The sequence below is a fragment of the Tursiops truncatus genome, chromosome 14 (assembly GCF_011762595.2).
Source record: "Tursiops truncatus isolate mTurTru1 chromosome 14, mTurTru1.mat.Y, whole genome shotgun sequence".
In the NCBI taxonomy this organism is placed as follows: Eukaryota; Metazoa; Chordata; class Mammalia; order Artiodactyla; family Delphinidae; genus Tursiops; species Tursiops truncatus.
Window position 1 is genome coordinate 8,305,328 of NC_047047.1, and position 22,342 is coordinate 8,327,669.

At 36.5% G+C, this 22,342-nt stretch overlaps 1 protein-coding gene across 6 annotated transcripts in view; it reads left to right on the plus strand.

Annotated features, from left to right (window-relative positions):
- Positions 1-22,342, plus strand: part of TMEM131 (transmembrane protein 131) — a 192,812-nt gene that overhangs the window by 35,747 nt on the left and 134,723 nt on the right. For all 6 annotated transcript variants that reach the window (XM_019931144.3, XM_019931142.3, XM_019931143.3 and 3 more), the window contains exon 2: positions 17,349-17,410. In XM_019931144.3, the coding sequence (XP_019786703.2) occupies positions 17,349-17,410 (62 nt within the window). The remainder of the gene's footprint in view (positions 1-17,348; positions 17,411-22,342) is intronic.

Here is a 22,342-nt window from a genome sequence, read left to right on the forward strand (position 1 = left end):
AGCATGAGACATGAAGATTCTAGATTTAAAAGTATCTGAGAAATGGGAGCGAGAGAGGGAAAGGACAGTTGACCTGATCATTCAGGGCAAAGAGATGATATCCACTCTCTGCAACAGAAGGGTATGATATGTCAACCCAGTTGGACCAGGCAATGGTCTTCAGCCCCACTCCCAGAGTTTGGGGAGAACATAAGAATAGGAGAGAGAATAAGGATCTTAGTCCTGCAAAAACTAGAGTATATCTGCACCTGGTGTGTAAGTAGAGTCATCTTAATGTTCGCAAATAGAAATGCCGTTAATTCTAAAGTTAATCACAACATGCATGTAAAACCCTAGTCTTATGTTAGCCAGCAGTATCCCTCAGGGAACTTTGGGTTACAAACATCTAACACCGTATTGTCTGGGATTCTGACCACTGAGAGAGAGAGTGATTGCTGGATAGGATGTGCGATAGACAGGAAGAGAAATTGGCTAAAATATTGATAGGATCAGAGTGTGCAACAGAGATAGCTAATCTGGATTCCTCTTCTACTTACTAATGTCTTCTAAAATAGGTGTACTTGTTTCTACATGCAGCTATTGGATGCAACTATTAAAAACATGCAGTTTGGGCTTCCCTGGTGGCGCAGTGGTTGAGAGTCCGCCTGCCGGTGCAGGGGATACGGGTTCGTGCCCCGGTCCGGGAAGATCCCACATGCCGCGGAGCGGCTGGGCCAGTGAGCCATGGCCGCTGAGCCTGCGCGTCTGGAGCCTGTTGCTCCGCAACGGGAGAGGCCACGGCAGTGAGAGGCCCGCGTACCGCAAAAAAAAAAAAAAAAAAAATGCAGTTTTAAGTCACTGGAATCTAGAGAGTGTGCTAGGAGTATTTTTGGAATAAAGATCTCTATTAGGTGGGTATTATAATAATCGTCTTACGACAAAGATATTTATTGGAAAACAATATTTGCGAGGTAATCGATTCTTCTTTTTATTCTCCTCTCCTCCTCCTTCCTTTTTTTCTTCTTCATCAAATACTTAAAATTGATTTTAAATGAACACCTATTATCTCCTTTCTCCAACTATGAAACTATTCTAAAATAAGATTTAAGGAAGATTTTAGAAAATGGAAGTTATGTATTTATATAAACTTACAATTTTGGAGAATACACAAGTATTTGTCATTAAAAGAACTAGTTTTTAAGGTTATCGTCCTTTCCCCTATACTTAGAGTGAGGATTAATTTTAAACATTACATAAATAGGAGAGATTTAATTAAAACTTGAAAATATGTGTTACTGTTAATGGAATTCTTGCTGCAGTTACCTTTGCAAACCAATGTTAATGAAACTGTAGTTCAAAGTGGGTGTGGGGAATTGAGATAGCTATTTATTTTCTTACCTGAGATGCCATGATAGTCGTCTTAGTAAAATAAAGAGCCCAGTTAGGAGTGTTCTCATTTGCAGATATTGATGAAGTTTACACAAACTGCTAGGATTTTTTGTTTCAGAGCCCATTAAACAAAGTCAGTGAGTGAGAAAGGGAAGTACTTCTTTGCATTTTGAAAGCCTTTCACCTGTGGAGCCAGAGAATGGACTTGCTCCTCTGGCGGAGCCAGGTTCTGCTCTTGCCCTCACCTGGCTCGTGGTCCCTTCCCCCGTTTGGTATCTCTAGGTATTGCCAAGCTATAAATTGCCCTAGAGAAGGGAAGAGCTTCTTCAAATGTAATTGCTTTTTGTGTGTTGATCTTATATCCTGCTGCCATGCTGAACTCACTTATTCTAGGAATTTGGTGGGTTTTCTTTTTCTTTTTTTTTTGTAGATTCCTTTGGGTTTTGTACATAAACCATCGTGTCATCTGCAAATAGGGACAATTTTATTCTTCTTTTTTGATCTGTATGCGTTTTACTGATTCTTCTGATTTCAGTAGCTATGATTTCTAGTACTGTGCTGAAAAAGATTTGTGAAAGCAATATCCTCACCTTTTCCCCAGTCTTAGGGGGAAACCTTTCATTCTTTCACCATTAAGTATTGAAGTTAGTCATGGATTTTTGCGGATGCTCTTTATCAAGTGGAGGAAGTCCCATTCTGTTTCTAGTTTGCTGAGAATTTGTATCATGAATGGGTGTTGGATTTTGTCACATGCTTTTCCTGCATCAATTGTTTTGATCATGTGATTTTCTTATTTATTTCTTGGTATGGTGGATTCCATTGATTGATTTTCAAATGTCTTGCATATGTGAAATAAATCCCATTCAGTGATGGTATATTGTTATTTTTACATATTGCTAGACTCAGATTGCTAGTATTTGAGAGTTTTTCTGTCTAAGTTAATGAGGGATACTGGCCTGTGGTTAAAAAAAAAAAATTGTCTGTATTTTTGTCTGGCTTCGATATCAAGGTAATACTAGCCTCATAAAATGAGTTGGGATGTATTCCCGCTTCTGTTTTTGGAATAAATTATGTAAAACTGATGCTCACTCTTCTTTTAGTGTTTGATAAAATTCTCCTGTAAAGCCATCTGTGCCTGAGGATTTCTTTTTCTGGGGAATCTGTTGCCAAATTCAGTGTCTTTAGTGGCTGTAGGTGTATGCGGGCCTTCTAGTTCATCTTGGTTGAGTTTTGGTAGCATGTGGGTTTTGAGAAGTTGGTCCATTTTTTTCTAAGTTGTTGAGTTTACGAGCATAAAGTTCATAGTATCCTCTTACTAATCTTTTAGCGGCTGCAGCACTTACAGTGCCATCCCCTGCTTCATTCCTGGTGTTGATGACTTGTGTCTTCTCTTTGTTTCAGTCTTGCCTAGAGGCTTGTCAGTTTTGTTGATTTTTGCTTGACTTTTGTTTAATTCATTTTTCTGTTATTTACCTATTTTCAATTTCATTGACTTCTGCTCTTATTTTTATTATTTCCTTCCTTTTATTTGTTTTGAGTTTATTTTTTCTGCTTTTTCTAGTTTCTTGAAGTGGGAACACAGATTATAAATTTGAGACCTTTTCCTCTTTTCTAATGTGAGCATTTTAGTGCCATAAAAATTTCCTCTTAGAACTGTTTTTGACGTATTACATTTTTTTTTTTTTTTCCTGCGGTACACGGGCCTCTCACTGTTGTGGCCTCTCCCGTTGTGGAGCACAGGCTCCGGACGCACAGGCTCAGCGGCCATGGCTCACGGGCCCAGCCGCTCTGTGGCATGTGGGATCTTCCCGGACCGGGGCACGAACCCGTGTCCCCTGCATTGGTAGGCGGACTCTCAACCACTGCACTACCAGGGAAGCCCCTGATGTATTACATTTTTATTTTTATTCATTTCTATGTGTTTTTAAAATTCCGTTCTTTCTTGGCCCATGATTTGTTTAGAAGTGTATTGTTTAATAAAGAAGTGTTTGGATGTTTTTATTTTGTGTTTGTTACTGATTTCTAATCTGATTCCATTGTGATTAGAGAATCTAGTCTGATTTCTGTGTTTTTAAAGTTGTTGAGGTTTCTTTTATGACCCAGGATGTAGTCTATCTTGAGGAATTGTCCAAGGTAGCTTAAAAGGAATACGTATTGTGTTGATGTAGGTGGAGTGTTCTATAAAAGTCAGTTAGATCCTATTGGTTGATGGTGTTCAGGTTTTCAAATATTGGGTTGACCAAAAAGTTCGTTCGTGTTTTTCTATAACATCTTATGGAAAAACCCAAATGAACTTCTTGGGTAACCCAATATTTTACTTAGACGTGTATTCTTTTATATCTTATGTCTCTTTTTAGTTTTACCAGTTGCTGACAGTGGGGTGTTGAAGTCCCCAAATACGGGATTTGTTTACTTTTCCTTTTAGCTTTACCAGTTTTTGTTTCATTATTTTGCAACTATGTTGTTTGGTACACACACATTTGGGAACAGTATTTCTTCTTGGTAAGTTGATTCTTTTATCTAATGATAAAATGATACTCTGTCCCTCCTCTGAAGTCTACTATATCTAATACATAGCTGTACCTTAAAAAAAAAAGCATGATAGATCTTTTTCTGACCCTTTAATAATATAAAATCTATTTATGTTTGTTTGAAGTATATGGTTGGATAATCATTTTAATCATTCTGGCAGTTTCTGCCTTTTAATTGATGTGTTTAAACCATTTACATTGAAAGTGATTATTGATATGTTAGAGCTTAATTCTTCCATTATATTATTTGTTTTCTGTTTGTTTCTTCGTTTTCTTGTTTCTGTATTTCATTTTTCTTTCTGTGAGTTACTTCAAAGTTTTTTAGGATCCATATTGTTTAGTTTATATTGCTTTGTGTATTTCTTAAGGGGTTGCTTTATACATTACAGTATATATGTAACTTAACATAGCCTCCTGATATCAGTGTTTTACAGCTTTGACTACGGTGTTAAAACCTTGATTTCATTCAGATTCCATGGCCCTTACCACTTTTAAAAATATAATTTCCTGAAGTAGTTTTTCTCCATACATTGTGCTCAACTGATGTCATTATAATTTTGTTTCAACCATCAAGTATGATTTAAGAAACTCATGAGAAAGAAGAATAGTCTATTATGTTTACCCTTTTTTTTTTTATCATTTTCTTGTTTCCTTTATGAAATTCCAAGTCCTCTTTATCACTTTCTTTTTTTTGGGGGCGGTGGGGGGGCTTCCCTGTGTTTTTATTTCTGTACCAGTATCTTTTAAAGAGTAAAAGTTTTCAGAAATTTTAATCAAACTCAATTTACCTTTTTTTTTAATAGTTCATTTTTTCTTTTTTTTATTTTTTGTATCCTATGTAAGAAATCTTTGCCAACCCAGGGTCACTATCTTTCTCCTATGTTGATGTCTAGGAGTTTTAGCTCTTAAATTAAGTTATGTCAGTAATTTCAAGTTGATTTTTGTAAGTGTTGAGGCATCTACATTCTTTCTTTGTTTTTCTCTCCTTTCCCATATGACTGACCAGTTGTACCAGCATTACATATTGAAAAGATCATTTTTCCCGATTGAATTGCCTTAGTACCTTCGTCATAATCTATTGGCCATATATGTGGGAGTCTATATCTGGAGTATCTATTCTATTCCATTATATATTGTTTTTGTGTCAGTATTATGCTGACTTTATTACTGTGGCTTTATTTTTTTATTTTTTATTTTTTTGCGGTACGTGGGCCTCTTACTGCTGTGGCCTCTCCCGTTGCGGAGCACAGGCTCCGGACGCTCAGGCTCAGCGGCCATGGCTCACGGGCCCAACCACTTCGCGGCATGTGGGATCCTCCCGGACGAGGGCACGAACCCGTGTCCCCTGCATCGGCAGGCGGACTCCCAACCACTGCGCCACCAGGGGAGCCCTGTGGCTTTATTTTAAGTCTTAAAATTAGGGAGCGTTAGGTTTTCCAATGTTTATGTTTTTTAAAATTATTTTTACTATTTTGGGTCCTTTGCTTTTCATATATGTTTTAGAATCATCTTGTAAATTCCTACAAAAAAGCCTACTGAGATTTTGATTAGAATTGCACTGAATGTCTAGATCAGTTTGAGGAGAATTGCTCTCAACAATATTGAGTCTTTTGATTCACAAACACGGTATATCTTCCTATTTATTTAGGTGTTCTTTAATTTCTCCCAGCCGTGTTTTGTCAGATATATCCCTTAGGATATCATATGTTTTGATGCTATTGTAAATGGTTTTTAATTTTTGTTTCCATTTGTTCCTTGCCAATATTAGAAATACATTTGACTTTTTATATTGCCCTTGCATGCTGCCACTTTGCTAATCTTGCTTATTCTGCTACAATTTTTGTAGATTTCTTAGGATTTTCTACATTGAAGTTGATGATATCTGTGTGTAAAGACAATTTTATTTTCTCTTTTCCAATCTGTATGCTTTTACCTCTTTTTCTTGCCTTCTTGCATCGACTAAGACTTCAGATATGATGTTGAATAGTAGTAAGAGGGAATATCCCTTACTTTGTTAGAGGGAAAGTATTTTGTCCTTCACCATTTAGTGTGATGTTAAGCTGTGTCTTTTGTAAATGGTTTTTGGAAGCTTAAGGAAGTTCCTTTTGTTCTTACTTTGCCAAGATCTTTTTGTCATGAAGGGATGATGAGTTTTGCCAAATGCTTTTCCTGCATCTTTTGAGATTATTATTATTATTTGTTGTTGTTGTTGTTTTTAATGTTTGGTGGGGATTTTTTATTTGTGTTTTTAGTTTTATAGGTTGGGTTGCTTTTTTTTGAATGTTAAACAAATATTGCATTTCTTGGATAAACCCTATATGATGATGATGTATTTATCCTTTTTATACATTAATAGGTTATATTAGCTGAAATTTTAATGAGAATTTCTGCATCTATAATAATGAAGAATGTTGGTCTGTAGTTTTTCTTTTAATGTCTTTGCTTTTGGTATCAGAGTAATGCTGGCTTCATAAAATGAGTTGGGAAGTTTTTCCTCTTCTTTGTTCTGAGAGAGTTTGTGTTGAGTTGGTATTTTTTTCTTCCTTAAATATTTGGGAAAATTCATCAATCTATGGGCGGTGGGCCTACAGTTTTCTTTGTAAGACTTTTAACTATGAAATAACTTCTTTAATGTATATAGGGCTATTCAAGTTACCTTTTTTTTTTAAACTGATATTTGGCATTTTGAGTCTTTGAAGGAATGTATCCATATCATAATCTGAATTGTTGACTATATTGACAGAATTTTTAATGATATTCCTTTACTGGACTTATGTCTATAGGAAGTGTAGTCGTGTCCAGTCTCTCATTTCTTATGTTTCTAATATGTGACTTCACTTTACTGACAGGTCTGGCTAGAAATTTATCAACTTTATTCATCTTTTCAAACAAAAAGCTTTTGATTTCTTGATTTTTCCCTATTTTCTGCTCTTTTGTCAGTTTACATTTCTTTTATTTTAGGTTTAATTTGCTGTTCATTTTCTAATTGCTTATATTGGTCACTTCTTTGAGCATGTGGGATAAAAACTACAATAATAAGATATGGACGATTCTTACCTAATATTTAGAATATGATGTTATGTATTGTATACATATATGCAGTGCAGATATTACATATGTACACCATACATCTCATAATATATGATTGCATATTGGACATACAAGGTAAAATCCCTGCACAATAATTGAATTGGCATATCATTTTAACTGACAGTTTTAAGATGGCTATAATACCACTGTAGTCATAGACACTTCAGCAGTTTATCATTTTTGTCACAGTTAATCTGTGACAGCAGTTGAGATACTAAACACCTCTACAACCAGTATTTCCAACTTGGCATAATTAGGTACGGAGATTTACTATACCTCAGTATGTGGTCTTTTTAAAGATTGAGTGTGTTTAAACATTCAAATTTTTGTAAGTCTTGTGTAAATGATTTTATTTTTTGTAAACTTTCTATTTGGAACGTTTTCAAACTTTCAGGAAATTTCTAAGAATCAAAACAAAATAAAAAACACATACCTTCACCTAGCTTCACCTACTGTTGACAGTTTACCCTTTAGTCGCTTTAGCAACTGCTCTGTATTCTCTCCTCCCACACACATGTGCACACTAAAGAGTGAATTTCTATACATGAAAGAACTGTGAAGCTTAAAGCTCTTCTGGAGTAGGTATCACATTTTGTCCCATGGCTCCACAGTATTTAACATGCCATACAGGCAACCTTTTAAGAAGAAATTTAGGGAGTAGAACACAAAATCATGCAATATCTTTTTGTTGTTGTTGAATTTTAAAATACTGAGATATAATTCCCATATCACAAATTCACCCTTTTAAAGTGTGCAGTTGAGTGGTTCTTTTAGTATGTTCACATTTTAGTATGTTCACAATCTAATTTCAAAATATTTTCAACACCCCCAAAAGAAACCTCATACACATTAGAGTCACATCCCATTTCCTCCCAGCCCCTAGCAACTGTTAATCTACTTTTATTTCTGTGGACTTTCCAATCTGGACATTTCATATAAATAGAATCATAAAATATGAGTCTTCAGTATCTGGCTTAGTTCACTTAGCATTATGTTTTCAAGGTTCATCCGTGTTGTAGCATGTATCAGTAATTCATTCTTTTTTTGTGGCTGAGAAATATTCCATCATATGGATTCATCACATTTTGTTTATCATTCATCAGTCAGTGGACACTTGGGTTGTTTCTGCTTTTTGGCTGTTATGAATAGAACTGCTATGACATTTATGTAGAAGTTTTTGTCCTCAGGTTTTCGGTTCTCTTGTTTATATATATGAGTAGAATTGCAATGTCTATGGTAACTCTATATTTACCTTTTTGAATAACTGCCAAACTGTTTTCCGAAGTGGCTACTCCATTTTTTTTTTTTGGGGGGGGGGTACGCCGGCCTTTCACTGCTGTGGCCTCTCCCGTTGCGGAGCACAGTCTCCGGACGCGCAGGCTCAGCGGCCATGGCTCACGGGCCCAGCCGCTCCACGGCACGTGGGATCCTCCCGGACCGGGGCTCGAACCCGTGTTCGGCAGGCGGACTCCCAACCACTGCGCCACCAGGGAAGCCCCACGGCTACTCCATTTTTTACTCCCACCAGCAACTTATGGCTTTCCAGTTTCTCCACATCCTCACCAATACTCATTATTATCTGTCATTTTGATTATTGCCATCCTAGTATGTGTGAAGTGGTATCTTGTTTTGGTTTCAATTTGTATTTCCCTGAGGACTAATTTTGAGCATCCTTTCATGTGTTTATTGGTTATTTGTATTCTCTTCTTTTAGAGAAATGTTTATTCAGATCCCTTGTCCATTTTTTAAATTGGAATATTTGTCTTTTGGGGGGATGAGTTCTATATATTCTGTGTACCTAACCCTTAACAGATAAATAATTTGCAAGAATCTTCTCTTCCCTGGGTCATCTTTTCACTTTCTTGATAGTGCCCTTTGAAGCACAGGAATTTTAATTCTGATGAAGTCCAATTTATGCGTTTTTCTTTGCTTGCTTAGCTCTCCTAGCTTAGAAACATTGCCTAATCCAAGGTTGTAAAGATTTACCCATGTTACCTTCTAAGAGTTTTATAGCTTTAGCTTTTACACCAAGGTCTTTTCTCCATTTTTGAGTTAATTTTTACATACAGTGTGAGGTAGGGTCCAGCTTCATTCTTCTGCATGCATATATCCAGTTGCCCAACACTACTTGTTGAAAAGACTATCCTTTCTTCTTTCTTCCATAAAAGAATTGATCATAAATGTGAGGGTTTCTTTCTGGATTCTCAGTTCTGTCCTATTGATCTACACATTTATCTTTATTCCTAGTACCACGCTGTCTTGATTAGTGTAGCTTTGTAATAAATTTTGAAATCAGGAAGTGTGAGTCCCCTACTGTGTTCTTCTTTTTCAAGATTGTTTTGGCTATTATGGGTTTCTCACATTTTCTTAAGTGTTTTAAGATCAATTTGGAAAAAAAACAAGGTGGGATTTTGATTATGATTGCATTGAATCTAAGATCAATTGGGGGAGTATTACAATCTTGACATTGTTAAGTATTCCAACCTATGTCTTTCCATTTCTTTAGATCTTTCATTTGTTTCATTGAAGCTTTGTAGTGTAAAAAGTATATTGGTCTTACACTTGATCACAGTGTATAAGCCTCTTTTTATGTTGCTGGATGTGTATTTTTTATTTTGTTGAGGATTTGATATCCATATGCATAAGGGATATTGAGCTGTAGGTTCCTTTCTTGTGATAACTTTATCTGATCCTGGTATCATAGAATAAGCCTTCATAGAATAAGTTGGGAAGTGTTTTCTCCTCTGTTTTATTTTGGAAAAGTTTGTGAAGCATTGGTGTTGATTCTTCTTTAAACATTTGGTAGAATTCACCAGTGAAACCATGTGTCCCTAGGCTTTTCTTTGTAGGAAGATTTTTGATTACTATTTCAGTCTCTTGTTATAGGTCCATTCAGATTTATTCTTGAGTTAATTTCAGTTATTTGTATTTTTCTAGGTATTTGTCCATTCATCCAATTTGTTGGTGTACAATTGTTCCTAGTTATTCTCTTATAATCCCTTTATTTCTATAAGCTTGGTAGGTCCTTTTTATTTCTAAGTCAATAGTAATGTTCCCTGTTTCATTTATGGGTTTTTTCTTGGTCAGCCTAACTAAAGATTTGTCATTTTTGTTAATCTTTTCAAAGAACCAAGTTTTTGTTTCACTGATTTCTCTGTTTTTTGTTGTTGTTCTCAATTTTATTGGTGTCCACTCTAACATATTATTTCCGTTTTTCTACTTGTTTTGGGTTTAGTTTCCTTTTCTCCTATTTTGTGAGAGTTGTTATCATGACTGGGTGTTGGCTTTTGTTAAATACTTTTTCTGATTCAGTTTATATGACCAAGTAATTTCTCTTCTTCAGCCTGTTGATAGTGGTGAATTATATTGATTGATATTTAAATTTTGAACCAGTCTTGCACAACTTGAATAAATCCCACTTGGTCATGGTGTGTAATTTTTTATACATTGCTGGATTCAATATATTAAAATTTTTTTGCACATTTTTTGGGTCTAAGTTAATGAGATATATTCTGTAGTTTTTTAAATAGTCTGATTTTTTTTTAGAAAAAAAATTTAGTAGTATATATATGTAACATAAAATGTACCATTATAACTGTTTTAAAGTGTACAATTGAGTAGCATTAATTACATTCACAGTGATGTGCCACCATCATCATCTATTTCCAAAACTTTGTCTTCACCCCAGAGTCTCAGTAATCATTAAGCAGTAAGTCCCACTACCGCCCCCGCCCCCGCCACTCTAGTGCCTTGTAACCTCTAACCTACTTTCTGACTCACTGAATTTGCCTATTCTAGACATTTCATGTAAGTGGAATCACAATATTAGCCCTTTGATGTCTGACTTATTTCACTCAACATAGTGTTTTCAAGGTCCATGCATGTTGTAGCATGTGTCAGAACTTCATTCCTTTTTATGGCTGAATAATATTCTGCTGTATTTATACACCACATTTTATTGCTCCATTCATCTGTTGATAGACAGTTTATCATACAGGTCCTGTTGTGGGCTATGGTTCCAGTAACCAGCCTAATTTTCAGAGCCCTGGTGGTGGTGTTTTGGTCTGCTTGTTTTGTTTGTCTGTTTTGCTTGTCTGTTTTGGCCACATTGCGTGGCATGCGGGATCTTAGTTCCCCAACCAGGACCAGGGATTGAACCCGCGCCCCCTGCAGTGGAAGTGCAGATACTTAACCCCTGGACCTTCAGGGAAGTCCTTGGTCTGCTAGTTTTGTGTGGTGCCTCTGGTGCTCCCACGGACCTTGGCTTGTGCTAGGGATGAAGGAGCACAGTAGGGTGAGCTTCAGTGTATTAGTGATTTTTCTCTTGCTTGTTTAGAGTAATTGGTGGTTCTCAGCCATTCATTTTGTAACAAGTTTGCTGATCTTTTTATATAAATTAAGCACTTTAGGATAAAATAAAAATTATGGTATTTTATCATAAGCTATAACATTAATTTTGAAAAACATTTGTAACTCACCATTTTAGATGTGTGGTGTATGTCCAACGCATCTGAGCCGCGTAAAACTATATTTTGAGTTTTAGTAAGCAACATGGACACAGCCTTCCTTTAGGAAGTTGGTAATACTGAGTGGTGTTGATAAAATTGGAATTTGACTTATAAATTCCTTTGCACTTTTAATGTGGGAAGAAGATAACAAAGTAGGTGTATATTACTTCTTTCAGATAAGAAAATTAATGAGGAAAGAGACAAGGGTCCAGTCATAAAGTATCTTTATGGATAGAAGGGACCCATACAAACCTAGTCCAGAATGTTTAAAAATATTTGTTACTGAGCCTTTTGTTGAAATAAGATCCTGAACAAGTGTAACTATAAAAGAGACATTAATATCATTAACAATAATTAATTCTGAGATAGTAATGCCATTTTTTTTTTTTTCTGTACGCGGGCCTCTCACTGTTGTGGCCTCTCCCACTGCGGAGCACGGGCTCCGGACGCGCAGGCTCAGCGGCCATGGCTCACGGGCCCAGCCGCTCCGCGGCATGTGGGATCTTCCCGGACCGGGGCACGAACCCGCGTCCCCTGCATTGGCAGGCGGACTCTCAATCACTGCGCCACTAGGGAAGCCCAGTAATGCCATTATTTTAACCAATATTTCTTTTCTTCCATTTTCCAGACTGTGTGCTAGATGACAGGCAAACCAGAAACTATTTACAGGTTGTGATAAGAGTTAAAATGGGGCATGGTTAGAGGGGACAGGGAGTGGCTTGGAGCAGTCACTGGGGGTCCCCTCTGAGGGTACTGTTGAGGCTGAGACTTGAAGGGCAACAACCATGAGAAGAGCGTTCCAGGCAGGGTGGCTCTTTGACACAGGATTTGGGAGTCCTTTCAAGTCCTGCCTGTGTGCCCCTTTCTTCTCCTCTTGGATTTTTAAAAAATCATGGATTTCACTAGTCCAGCCTCCTCCCCTCATGTGAGGAGACTGAAGGCCAGAAAGTAAAGACTTGATGGTGACAGCCTAGGATCCTGATGCCTGGTACACCCCCCTGCGCCCCCATACACACGCCCAAATGACATGTATTCCTACTAGCTATTTACAACATTCATTGTTTTCATGAATTATTATAAAAGATGTCTGAAAACAAGCATTGTATCTAGTCATCATTTGCAGTGTTCAGAAAAAAGAATCTCTAACCTAAAAGAAAAAAAAAAAACCCTAATTATAGTAGAGAAAGATTTGCCCTTAAAGTGAAGATATTTTTGTCTTATAAATGTCATTCTTTTAAATGATATTTAAATGTCATTTAAGTGAGATAGGGAAGTAAACTCAATTTCTGATCTTCTGTTTTGAAAGTAAGTGATAAATAACTGACACACTGAGATTCTTCCGCTGAAAATAAATGTCTTTGTTACTCTCAGACATCATGGTGATGTGGGTGAATATGAGGCGCTTAAAGTAGATCTTACCGAGCCCAGCTTCACAGAGTAAATGCCAATAGAATCATAAAAGCCAGAACTAAAACCTCTTGTGTTTATATGTCCTCCTTTCCTCCCTTGTTATTGGAAATACATGGCTGATTTTTAAAATTAGGTTGCTTGAAGGTACTGTTGGTTGTGAGCATTAGTGTCACGTTACTTTGAAAGTAAATAGTGATGGGTTTAGAAGCATAGGTTCTGGGGTCCCATTGCTGAAATTTATGGCCCCTCTCTAGCCACTTTCTTGCTGAGTGACTTCGAGCCTAACCTCCCTGTGCCTGCTTATCTTCAAACGGAATCCATAAAGTCTAGTCATAGGATTAGTTTGAAGTTTAATAACACAGTAATTGATAATTATTAGATGGTATTCTTATTTCTGATACATCAGATTGCTGCTTTAACTGCGGAACATTGAGACAGTTTGGGATTCCTTTAGAGTGTAAAATAAGGGATAAAAATTCTTGGAAGAGGAAGTAACTGTCAGTTGTGGTTTCAAATCTAGAGATATGGAGATGTGTGAACTTGACTTGCTTTGGTTACTTTTTGTAACGTATAGCTTAATAACTGTTAACACATTAAATGATTAAGTACATATTCTGTTTTTCTAGGCATATAATTTGAAGTTACTATGATTGATCATTTAAAGCAAAATACCCTAATTTGTTTTATGCCAGAGTTGAATCCTATTCATTTCTACATATTTTAAGGAAAGCTGTTGATGTATAACACAATATTTCCCTTTCAGAACTTTATAAAATAGCTGCCGCTCTTAATTTTTTTCAACTAAGGTAATTCATGTTTTTGTTAAAAGCTCCTAATTAAAAATACAATATACCCAAATTATATTACTGCTTTTCTTTCTTTAGTAAAGTTCTCACCAGTTAGATAAAGGTCTGATCTAGCTTGATGATGGGAACTTATGTGATGGTCATTATGTCATAACTCTATTAGCAGGCACCAAATATAGCACATTTCTGTTACTTTTTTGGGTCTGTTTTCTCTGCTAACTAGATGGAAAGCGTCTAACTGGGAGCTAGACTTTTTGTACATTGTGAGCATCTGACTATTCAGTTAATTCTTGTTCATTGTGTTCTTACGTCAGTAAATCTGTATTCAACAGGAGTATACCAAAAAGGTTTTCTGGATCATCTAAAATTTCACTTTATGTTAAAAGGGTGGGGGAGGGGATGAGAAGTGGGATGGGTGAGCTGGGCAGACAGAGCCTTTTACATTCACAGTCCTTTTTTCTTAATGGTTTATCACTTTATTTGGAGACATTTTTGTGTACTCCACATGTACTCTATGTCAGTAATTCCGTTGGAGCCATTAGCTCTGATCTCACTTTTGAAATGCAGCTACAAGCTAAGACTAGAGGTAACCAGAAAGAGTTCGTTTGTATCAGTGTGTCCAAATACCAGTACTTATACCTGAGCAGAAAGGTGGTATTTCATTCACGCACTCAGTGTTACTGAATGTTCTGTATATACGAAGAACTGGTGGGGAATGAGCAGGGTAGAGCAAGTTGGAGCTGTGGTTGAAGAGAAACAGAAGAACTAGAGGACAGGGCTTTCCCAAAATAAAGTCAGGGTGTGATTAAGAGAATAAGAGGAAATCGATGCTCAGCAGGCAGGAAAGACACCATCCTAGTAGGTGAAGTGATCTAATTCACTGGCATCTCATCTGCTGCGTGACTTTCAGCTTTGGTCATACTGAAAAAGCCAGGTACATGGGCTTAGACAGTAGGCTTCTTCATGGACTCTACCCAAAGACCAACAGGAAGGAGCCAGTGAGGGTCATGTTAAGCCAAGTGAAGCACCATTGTTTCATGGGTTTTAAAAAATAAGCTTTTCATTTTAAAACAGTTTCAGATTTATATAAAAATTCTAAATATAGTACAGAGTTGCCATTATACCCCCCTCCCAGTTTGCCCAATTATTAACATCTCACTTAATGTGGTACTTTTTTTTTGCAATTAATGAACCAGTATTAGTATATTAAGTACAGTTCATATTTTATTCAGGTTTCCTTAGTTTTTACCTGATTTCCTTTTTCTTTTTTAGAATCCCATCCAAAATAGCATATTACATTTAGTAGTCATGTCTCCTTAGGCGCCTCTGGTCTGTGACAGTTTCTCAAACTTTTCTGGTTCTTGATGACCTTGACAGTTTTCAGGAGTGTACTGGTCAGGTGTCTTGTATAACGTCCCTCAGCTGGGATTTGTCTGATGTTTTTCTCATGATGAGTCTGGAGTTATGTGATCTGGGGAGGAAGACCACAGAGATAAAATGCCATTTTTGTTATGACGTATCAAGGATACTGTCCACATGACTTTTCCCTGTGGATATCGACCTTGATCATCTGACTGAGGTAACGTTTGTCAGTTTCTCCATTGTAAAATTACTCCTTTTTTCCTCTTTTCCATACTGTTTTCTTTAGGAGTCACTATATGCATCCCATGCTTAAGGAATGGGAAGTTATAATGTTCCACCTTCTAAGTAGAAGAGTTTCTGTATAAATTGTTTAGAATTCTTCTGCCTGAAAGTTTTGTCTCTTCTCCCCCATTGTTTATTTATTCATTCATTTCTTTATACCAGTATGGACTCACAGATATTTATTTTATACTTTGGGTTTTAATCCAGTACTGCTTGACTTATTTTATTGCTCAAGTTGTTCCAACTTTGGCCATTTGGGAACACTTACTGTTAACTCTTACATCTGTTTGACACATTCCCATCAATGTAAGACTTTTTTTTTTAAAGCACTTTCTGGCACAAGTTGCTCCCATTTCATCTTGTGTATTTCCTGCCCCAGTCCTAGATTCAGCCATTTCTCCAAGAAGCCCCAGTTCCTTTTATTGGGGAATGGTAGTAGAACCCAAGATCTAGGTGCTAGATGTGCTTTTTGCTACTGGGTTGTAATACATGTGTGTATACTAACCTGTGTATATGCACATCTGTAAATATTTCTATATGCAACCATCTGTATCTGTATTAAGCTCAACATGAATTTGTACTGATGTTGCCAACTCTAATCCATTACCACATAGATTGTTCTAGCCTCCTTCCCTTGCTTTTGTGTAAACTCTTATTCCGACAGTGAGAAATCTCTCACCATCCACCATCCACCATCCATATATTGTTCAATTCCAGTGTACATGTATAGCAGCGTCAGGATGGTTAACCCAAACCCCTGTGGAAAATAACTTTATTAACTAGAGATAGTGCTTATGTACAGTTTCTGTTGCCTTTAGTCTTACAGATTCCACTCATTTCCAAATTACTTAGGTCAGCACCTTTCCCCACTCCACCCTACTTCAGGGAGATGGTTTCATACCTTTGCTATGTATTTAAATTGTTTTGTCATATTCTGTAATCTATCTTGGGATTCGTGATCTCCTAAATGATTTTTTTAATTGCATACAGTAGGTTCACACTTTGTGCTGTGAAGTTCTGTTTTTGACAAATGCATAGTGTTAATTGCATCTACCATTACAGTATCATACAGAAGAGTTTCACTGCTTTGAAAAATTCCCTATGCTTTGCTTATTCCACCCTTCCTTTCTTTCTCCAAACCCCTAGCAACCACTGATCTTTTTACCATCTCTACAGTATTGCCTTTTCCAGAATGGCATATACTTGAAATCATAGAGCATGTAGCCCTTTCTTTTACTTTTTATCACTAATATTCCACTGTATGGTTAATCTACATTTGTTTCTTTATTCAGCTATTGAAGGACATCTTGATTGTGTCCAGTTTTTGATGATTATGAAAAAAAGCTGCTATAAGGAAATGCTTGCAGATTTTTGTGTGGACATAAATTTCCAAATCAGTTGGGTAAATATTTAGGAGCACAATTGCTGGATTGTATGGTAAACGTACGTTAGCTTTTTAAATACCCTGTCTTTGCATTGTACTCAGTTTCTTGGAATGGAATAATCTTTTGCCATTCTCCTTGCCCACTCCCCCACCAAGTTAGTTTTGACCATTGATCCCAGGTCCTGTCATCACTACAAATGAGCAAATGATATAGAACTTCAGCTTACCATTTTGGGGGGAAATAAAATCCTCTAGTGATGTTTCCTATGTGTTTATGTTATTTTCAGTTAATCTCTCAGTGAAAATAATCAGCTGCATCTAGTTGAATTTTACTGTTTTGTGCTTTCTGGCAGTATAGCAGGAGTAAATATTTTGTGAGTGGCTTAAATAGCCTGTAGGTTGTTAAAAATACTTTCTAATTGGGTTGTATTGTTTTGGTTTCATAGTTACTAAAATCCTGAAGAACTAGTCAGATTTTTCTCTTCAACCATCACCATCAAGCAGTATATTTTCAAAATATTAAGTTGTAGTAATTAACTTTAAAAGATTTTATTTAAATGAAATTTATGTTCCCGTTAAGTGATAATATGTTTTGCTTCCTTCACAGCATTTATTCAGTCGGAGAGCATAATAGAAGTACTGCGTTTTGATGATGGAGGACTTCTACAGGTAATTTTATTTTAAGCTTGAAGAATTATCTCAGTGTCAAGCCTTGAATAACATCTGATTATTATTTTTCTTTTAAAACGTAACTGGTTCATATGAAATATATTTTATGAGCTTCATATGCAGACAGGGCAGTAGAGTCATTGGTAATAATAAAAACCTCCATAGCTGTATGGATTACCTTTTAAATAAAATATTTCTGGGGGATGTTGAGAGGTTAGGTGGGGAGAGTTAGATCAGGAGCAGTGGAATTGGTGGTAAGCTCTATTAGTATGGAGCCAGTGAGTGAAACGCTGAATTTGGATGTTGGACCGAAAAATATTTATCTGGAAGAGAACTTCTCCAGAGGATATAAGTTCTGCAGCTTTACATCTATATCATCCTTCCACTAGCCATTCTAAGCCGTGTCTTTATATATATTATACATAAAATTAGAAAGTGTAATCTGATAAAAATCCTATTCTGCCTTTCAGACATAGCTCACGTAGCACCGTGAAGCCTATTTTAGTCTTCTTAGCTAAAAAGCAGTTCTAGAATTTCAGAGCTGAAAGAGACAGTAAAAGCCATCTTAACCAACCCTGATTTTTGTGGCTGATTTTCTCCTTCCAAACTTTTTTCATATTCTATGCTTGTCTTACAGTACTCACCACCTTTGTAATAATAACAAGTGTTTTTAAATACCATGTTATTTGATAGCATGGCTGATAATTTTTTTATTCATGTTATATTCAGGGGAAACCAAGGTTTAGATTAAGAAAGTTGCCCACGATCCCATGACTTTGCAGTAATGGCATGGGTATTAGAATTCTGGTCTTCTCACTCCAGGTGTGATTGTTAGTCTCTTTGTTACATGATGCTGCCTATGATGTATTTGTTTACTTACTTATAACTAAATACATGACTTAAATAGTTCTCCTGTAGCTTATAATAAAGGCAGGAAAGTGAAAATTAAAGTTAGATCAAGGCAATAGAGAAATAATTCTGCTAGGGACTTGGAATAAGATTTGTGTTTTAGCATAAATTTAGATTTCAGACACTAAGCCAAACAAAGTAAGCAAGGAAAAAAGTGATGGGTTGTAAGGTTCTTTTTCTCTGACAATGAAGCAAATAAATGTTTCAGATGAAAACTTTTTCCCTGTTTCTAAATTTTTAAATAAACTTATTATTCTACTTTTATATAAGAGATGTTGAGAAACACAGCAGGCAGTGGCTGCATGGTGCTTGCAGAAAGTCTTCGTATGGCTTTTTATATTTTAAAAGTGAATAACAACTGAAGATATATAATGATCTCTAGTTTTGTAAAGCCACCTTGCTAGAAAATGATCTTAGTCTCTTGCTCTAGTTCTTTAATCTGTTGCAAGATGAGAACTTGGAGAACCTATAGAAATCACTGTTTTAAACATCTCCCTTTTGGTGATTTGCAGGATCTAGAGAGCAGGCAACTCAGGACTGAATTTCTAAAAAATTCTCTGAGTGTAGTTATCCTGTACTGATTGAAAAAGGATTTATTATATCCTTCAGGAACTAGACATCTAGGTTGCAAGTTGATAATCCATTTTGAAAACTCTGAAGCTTGACATGTGTTTTTGCTGGGGGAGGCTGTCAATTCACGTCTAAAAGGACTTGGGTGTGGAAGAGCTCGTCAGCTGGGATGTCATTTGCTCACCCTCTTTGGATCTGCTGAAATGCTTGGACCAGTGCTTGGGGGAGGCCTCAGAGTTCTATAGCTAAGGTAATTTTAGACTGGAGTGTTAAGGGCAGGTATTACCACTGGTTACCTCAGCCACAGTGAAACCTCACTAAGCCTCCTGCAGAATGCCTAATGTTGAGATGCTATATATAGTGGATTATATATCTGCAAGTAACAGAACATAAGACCCCTCTGAATAGAAATTTATAAAAATCATTCATTTTAATGTTGAAGAATGTTGCCTAGGAACAACTGTTTTGATTTTGACATAATGTCATTCTTTCTGGCGATAATTTGCCAATAAGTTCAGCTATTTCTTAAACAGCTCCTGGTTTCCTGTGATTAGAAGAGAAGTAGGTTCATGTAGCATTTCTGTGGCAGAATATATATTGGGTTTCTCCAAATTAAATTAAAGCTAAAGCAGGGAGAGAGTCAAAGCAACAGCCTTGTTTTACATTATTTAAAATTAGAATTTTGCTTGAGAGCATTCGTTCCCAGATTGTGGAATTTATGTTACAGTCATGTGGCTTGGCTCATGGTGATTTTTTAAGTCCTAAAAATTAATTGATGATAAGTCAGTAAAAATTGTAAAAACATTAAAAATTTGCTAGAAAGTTTGGACTTGATTTCCTATTTTATTTTTAAAGAAAAGGAAAATGAGGCTCATAGAATATTCAGTTGCTAGAGTAAGAATCCAGCATCCAGTAAGTACCCGGCTTCCTGGTTCCAGAGCTCTTTCCACAGTATGATGCATGTGCATTTCTTGCCAGTGCATTCCATGCGTTATCACTAGTAATGTTAGGATATGATTAGAAATCGTAGCAATCCTCTTAGCCCATGTTTTCTTTAGTTGGTGTTTTGACCATTGTAATTCCTGCTTGGCAAGGCTACTAAGATTTGGTATATAGAACATAGGAAGCTGAGTCAGTTCTTAAGGTGAGCAGACACTGAGGATTCTGCCTCAGGAGCTTGCTGAGAACCCCAGCTGGCACATATAATAAAGGATATCTGTTAAGGAGGAGGAATGTGGAAAAAACTATGGTAAACAACATACTTAACAGTGAAATGCTGAAAGTTTTATCTCTGAGATGAAGAATGGATCAAAGATGCCCACTAAATACCACTTACATTCAACATCATGCTAGTTGTAGCCAATAAAGTAAGACAAGAACAGCTACTGAAACTCGCGCACCTAGAGCCTGTGCTCTGCAACAAGAGAAGCCACCGCAATGAGAAGCCCGTGCATCGCAACAAAGAGTGGGCCCCGCTCACGGCAGCTGGAGGGAGCCCACACACAGCAACGAAGACCCAACGCAGCCATAAATAAATAAATAAATAAATAACTTGTAAAAATAAATAAAATTTAAAAATAAATAAATACAAGAAAAAGAATTAAAAACTAAAAGGATTGAAAAGGAAGAAAAAAATGTTATGCACCGCAGATTATGATAGTTTATGGAGGTCATCCAAAGCATCTACAGATAAGTTACTAGATTCAATAAGCAATTTAGCAAGTTTGCAGGATAACAGTTGATACATAAAAAGCAACTGCATTTCTATGTTTATGTTGAGCCGTATGAATTATACCACTTCTATAGATCAGAAAAGGCAACAGAGTCTAGCCAGACTCACACATATATGGATACTTGATTTATGAATAAAGTGTCGCTGAAGAATATTGGGGAAAGAAAATATTGGGGAACAGTCAATAAAGGGTGCTAGGACAAGTGAATATCTATATGGGAGAAATAAAACTTTGACTTCACACCAATAACAAAAATAGTATAACTATTTTGGGACTCTGGAGTCTTTTGAATGCTTATAGCTTCAAGCGGAAGGCTTGAGGTAAATTGAAGTAAAATATGGTCCATTTCAGCTCTCAGCCTAGAAGCAGTTACCCACCCTCACCCCCGGCCCTGCGGCAAGCAGCTGTGCATGTTCATCAAGCAGCTTGCACACAGCTTGCAGAAGCCTGTGGGCAAAAAAGGCTTCTGTCCTCCAGGTATTGGGGATGCATGCCCTGATTGCTGCTTTTGATCAGAGGTTTAGACAGAGAGGCAGGCGGCCATTATTGTTGCAACTCCCCCATTGTTAAAAGTTCCTCACCCTGAAGTGAACCAGAAGATTTAAAGGGCTGACAACCTTCAAAAGCCACTGCATATATGGGGGAAATTAGAAAATCACTTTGAATGTTCAGGGAAAGGCCCAGGTTCATAAAACACCTGAGAAGACCTTAAGTGTACACCTCAGGCTTATCTTTGGCACAGACATAGCCTACATCATAAAACCAAAAACAATAAACAGAAGCAAACAGATAGCAAACTCTGGAAAAGGAGGAGAATCTGACACCCAGAGTTACTCCATTATTAAATTCAAATATCCAGTTTTAAACAAAAAATCACAGTGTACAAAAAGAAACAAAGTATGGCTCATTCAAATGAAAAAATTAATCAACAGAAACTATCTCTGAAAAAGACCCGATGGCAGATCTACTATACAAATTTGAAGTAGATCTGCTTTAAAACAGTCATTTTAAGGATGCCCAAAGAACTAAAGGAAGATGTGAAGAAAATCAAGAAAACAATGTATGAATAAAATGGAAATATCAATAAAAAGATAGAAAACCTAAAAAGAAAACCAAAAGAGGGTGACATCATCAAGATGGCAGAGTAGGCAGCCCTAGCTCTCATTCTTGTACAGAAACACTGACATAAAAGTAAATGTTGGTACCAAAATACTTTGAAGAGAAATTCAGAATCCATCAAAGAAGCAGAAGTACCCCTAGAAGGGCACAAACTGAGAGCAGTCAGATTTTGCTGATAAGAGGAGTACTGACTTTTCTTTAATCTTTCATCTTTTTGTTCCTCAGACTCGAGAATTTCCACTGTCTTGTCTTCAAGTTTGATGATTCTTTCTTTTGCCTGCTCAAATCTGCCTTTGAATCGTTCTAATGAATTTTTCATTTCAGTTTTTGTACAATATTTCAGTTTTGCAAGATGAATAACTTTTAGAGATTTAGTGTACAACATGACTGTAGGTATAATACTGTATTATATACTTGAAATTTGCTAAGATAGTAGTTAATTGCTCTCACCAAAAAAAAAGAGTATATGAGGTGATCATTTCACAATGTGTATGTATATCAAAACATCACATTGTACACCTTAAATATAAACAATTTTTATTTTCCAACTATACCTCAGTGAAGCTGGGGAAAAAAGAAATTAAAAAGAAAATTGAGCTGA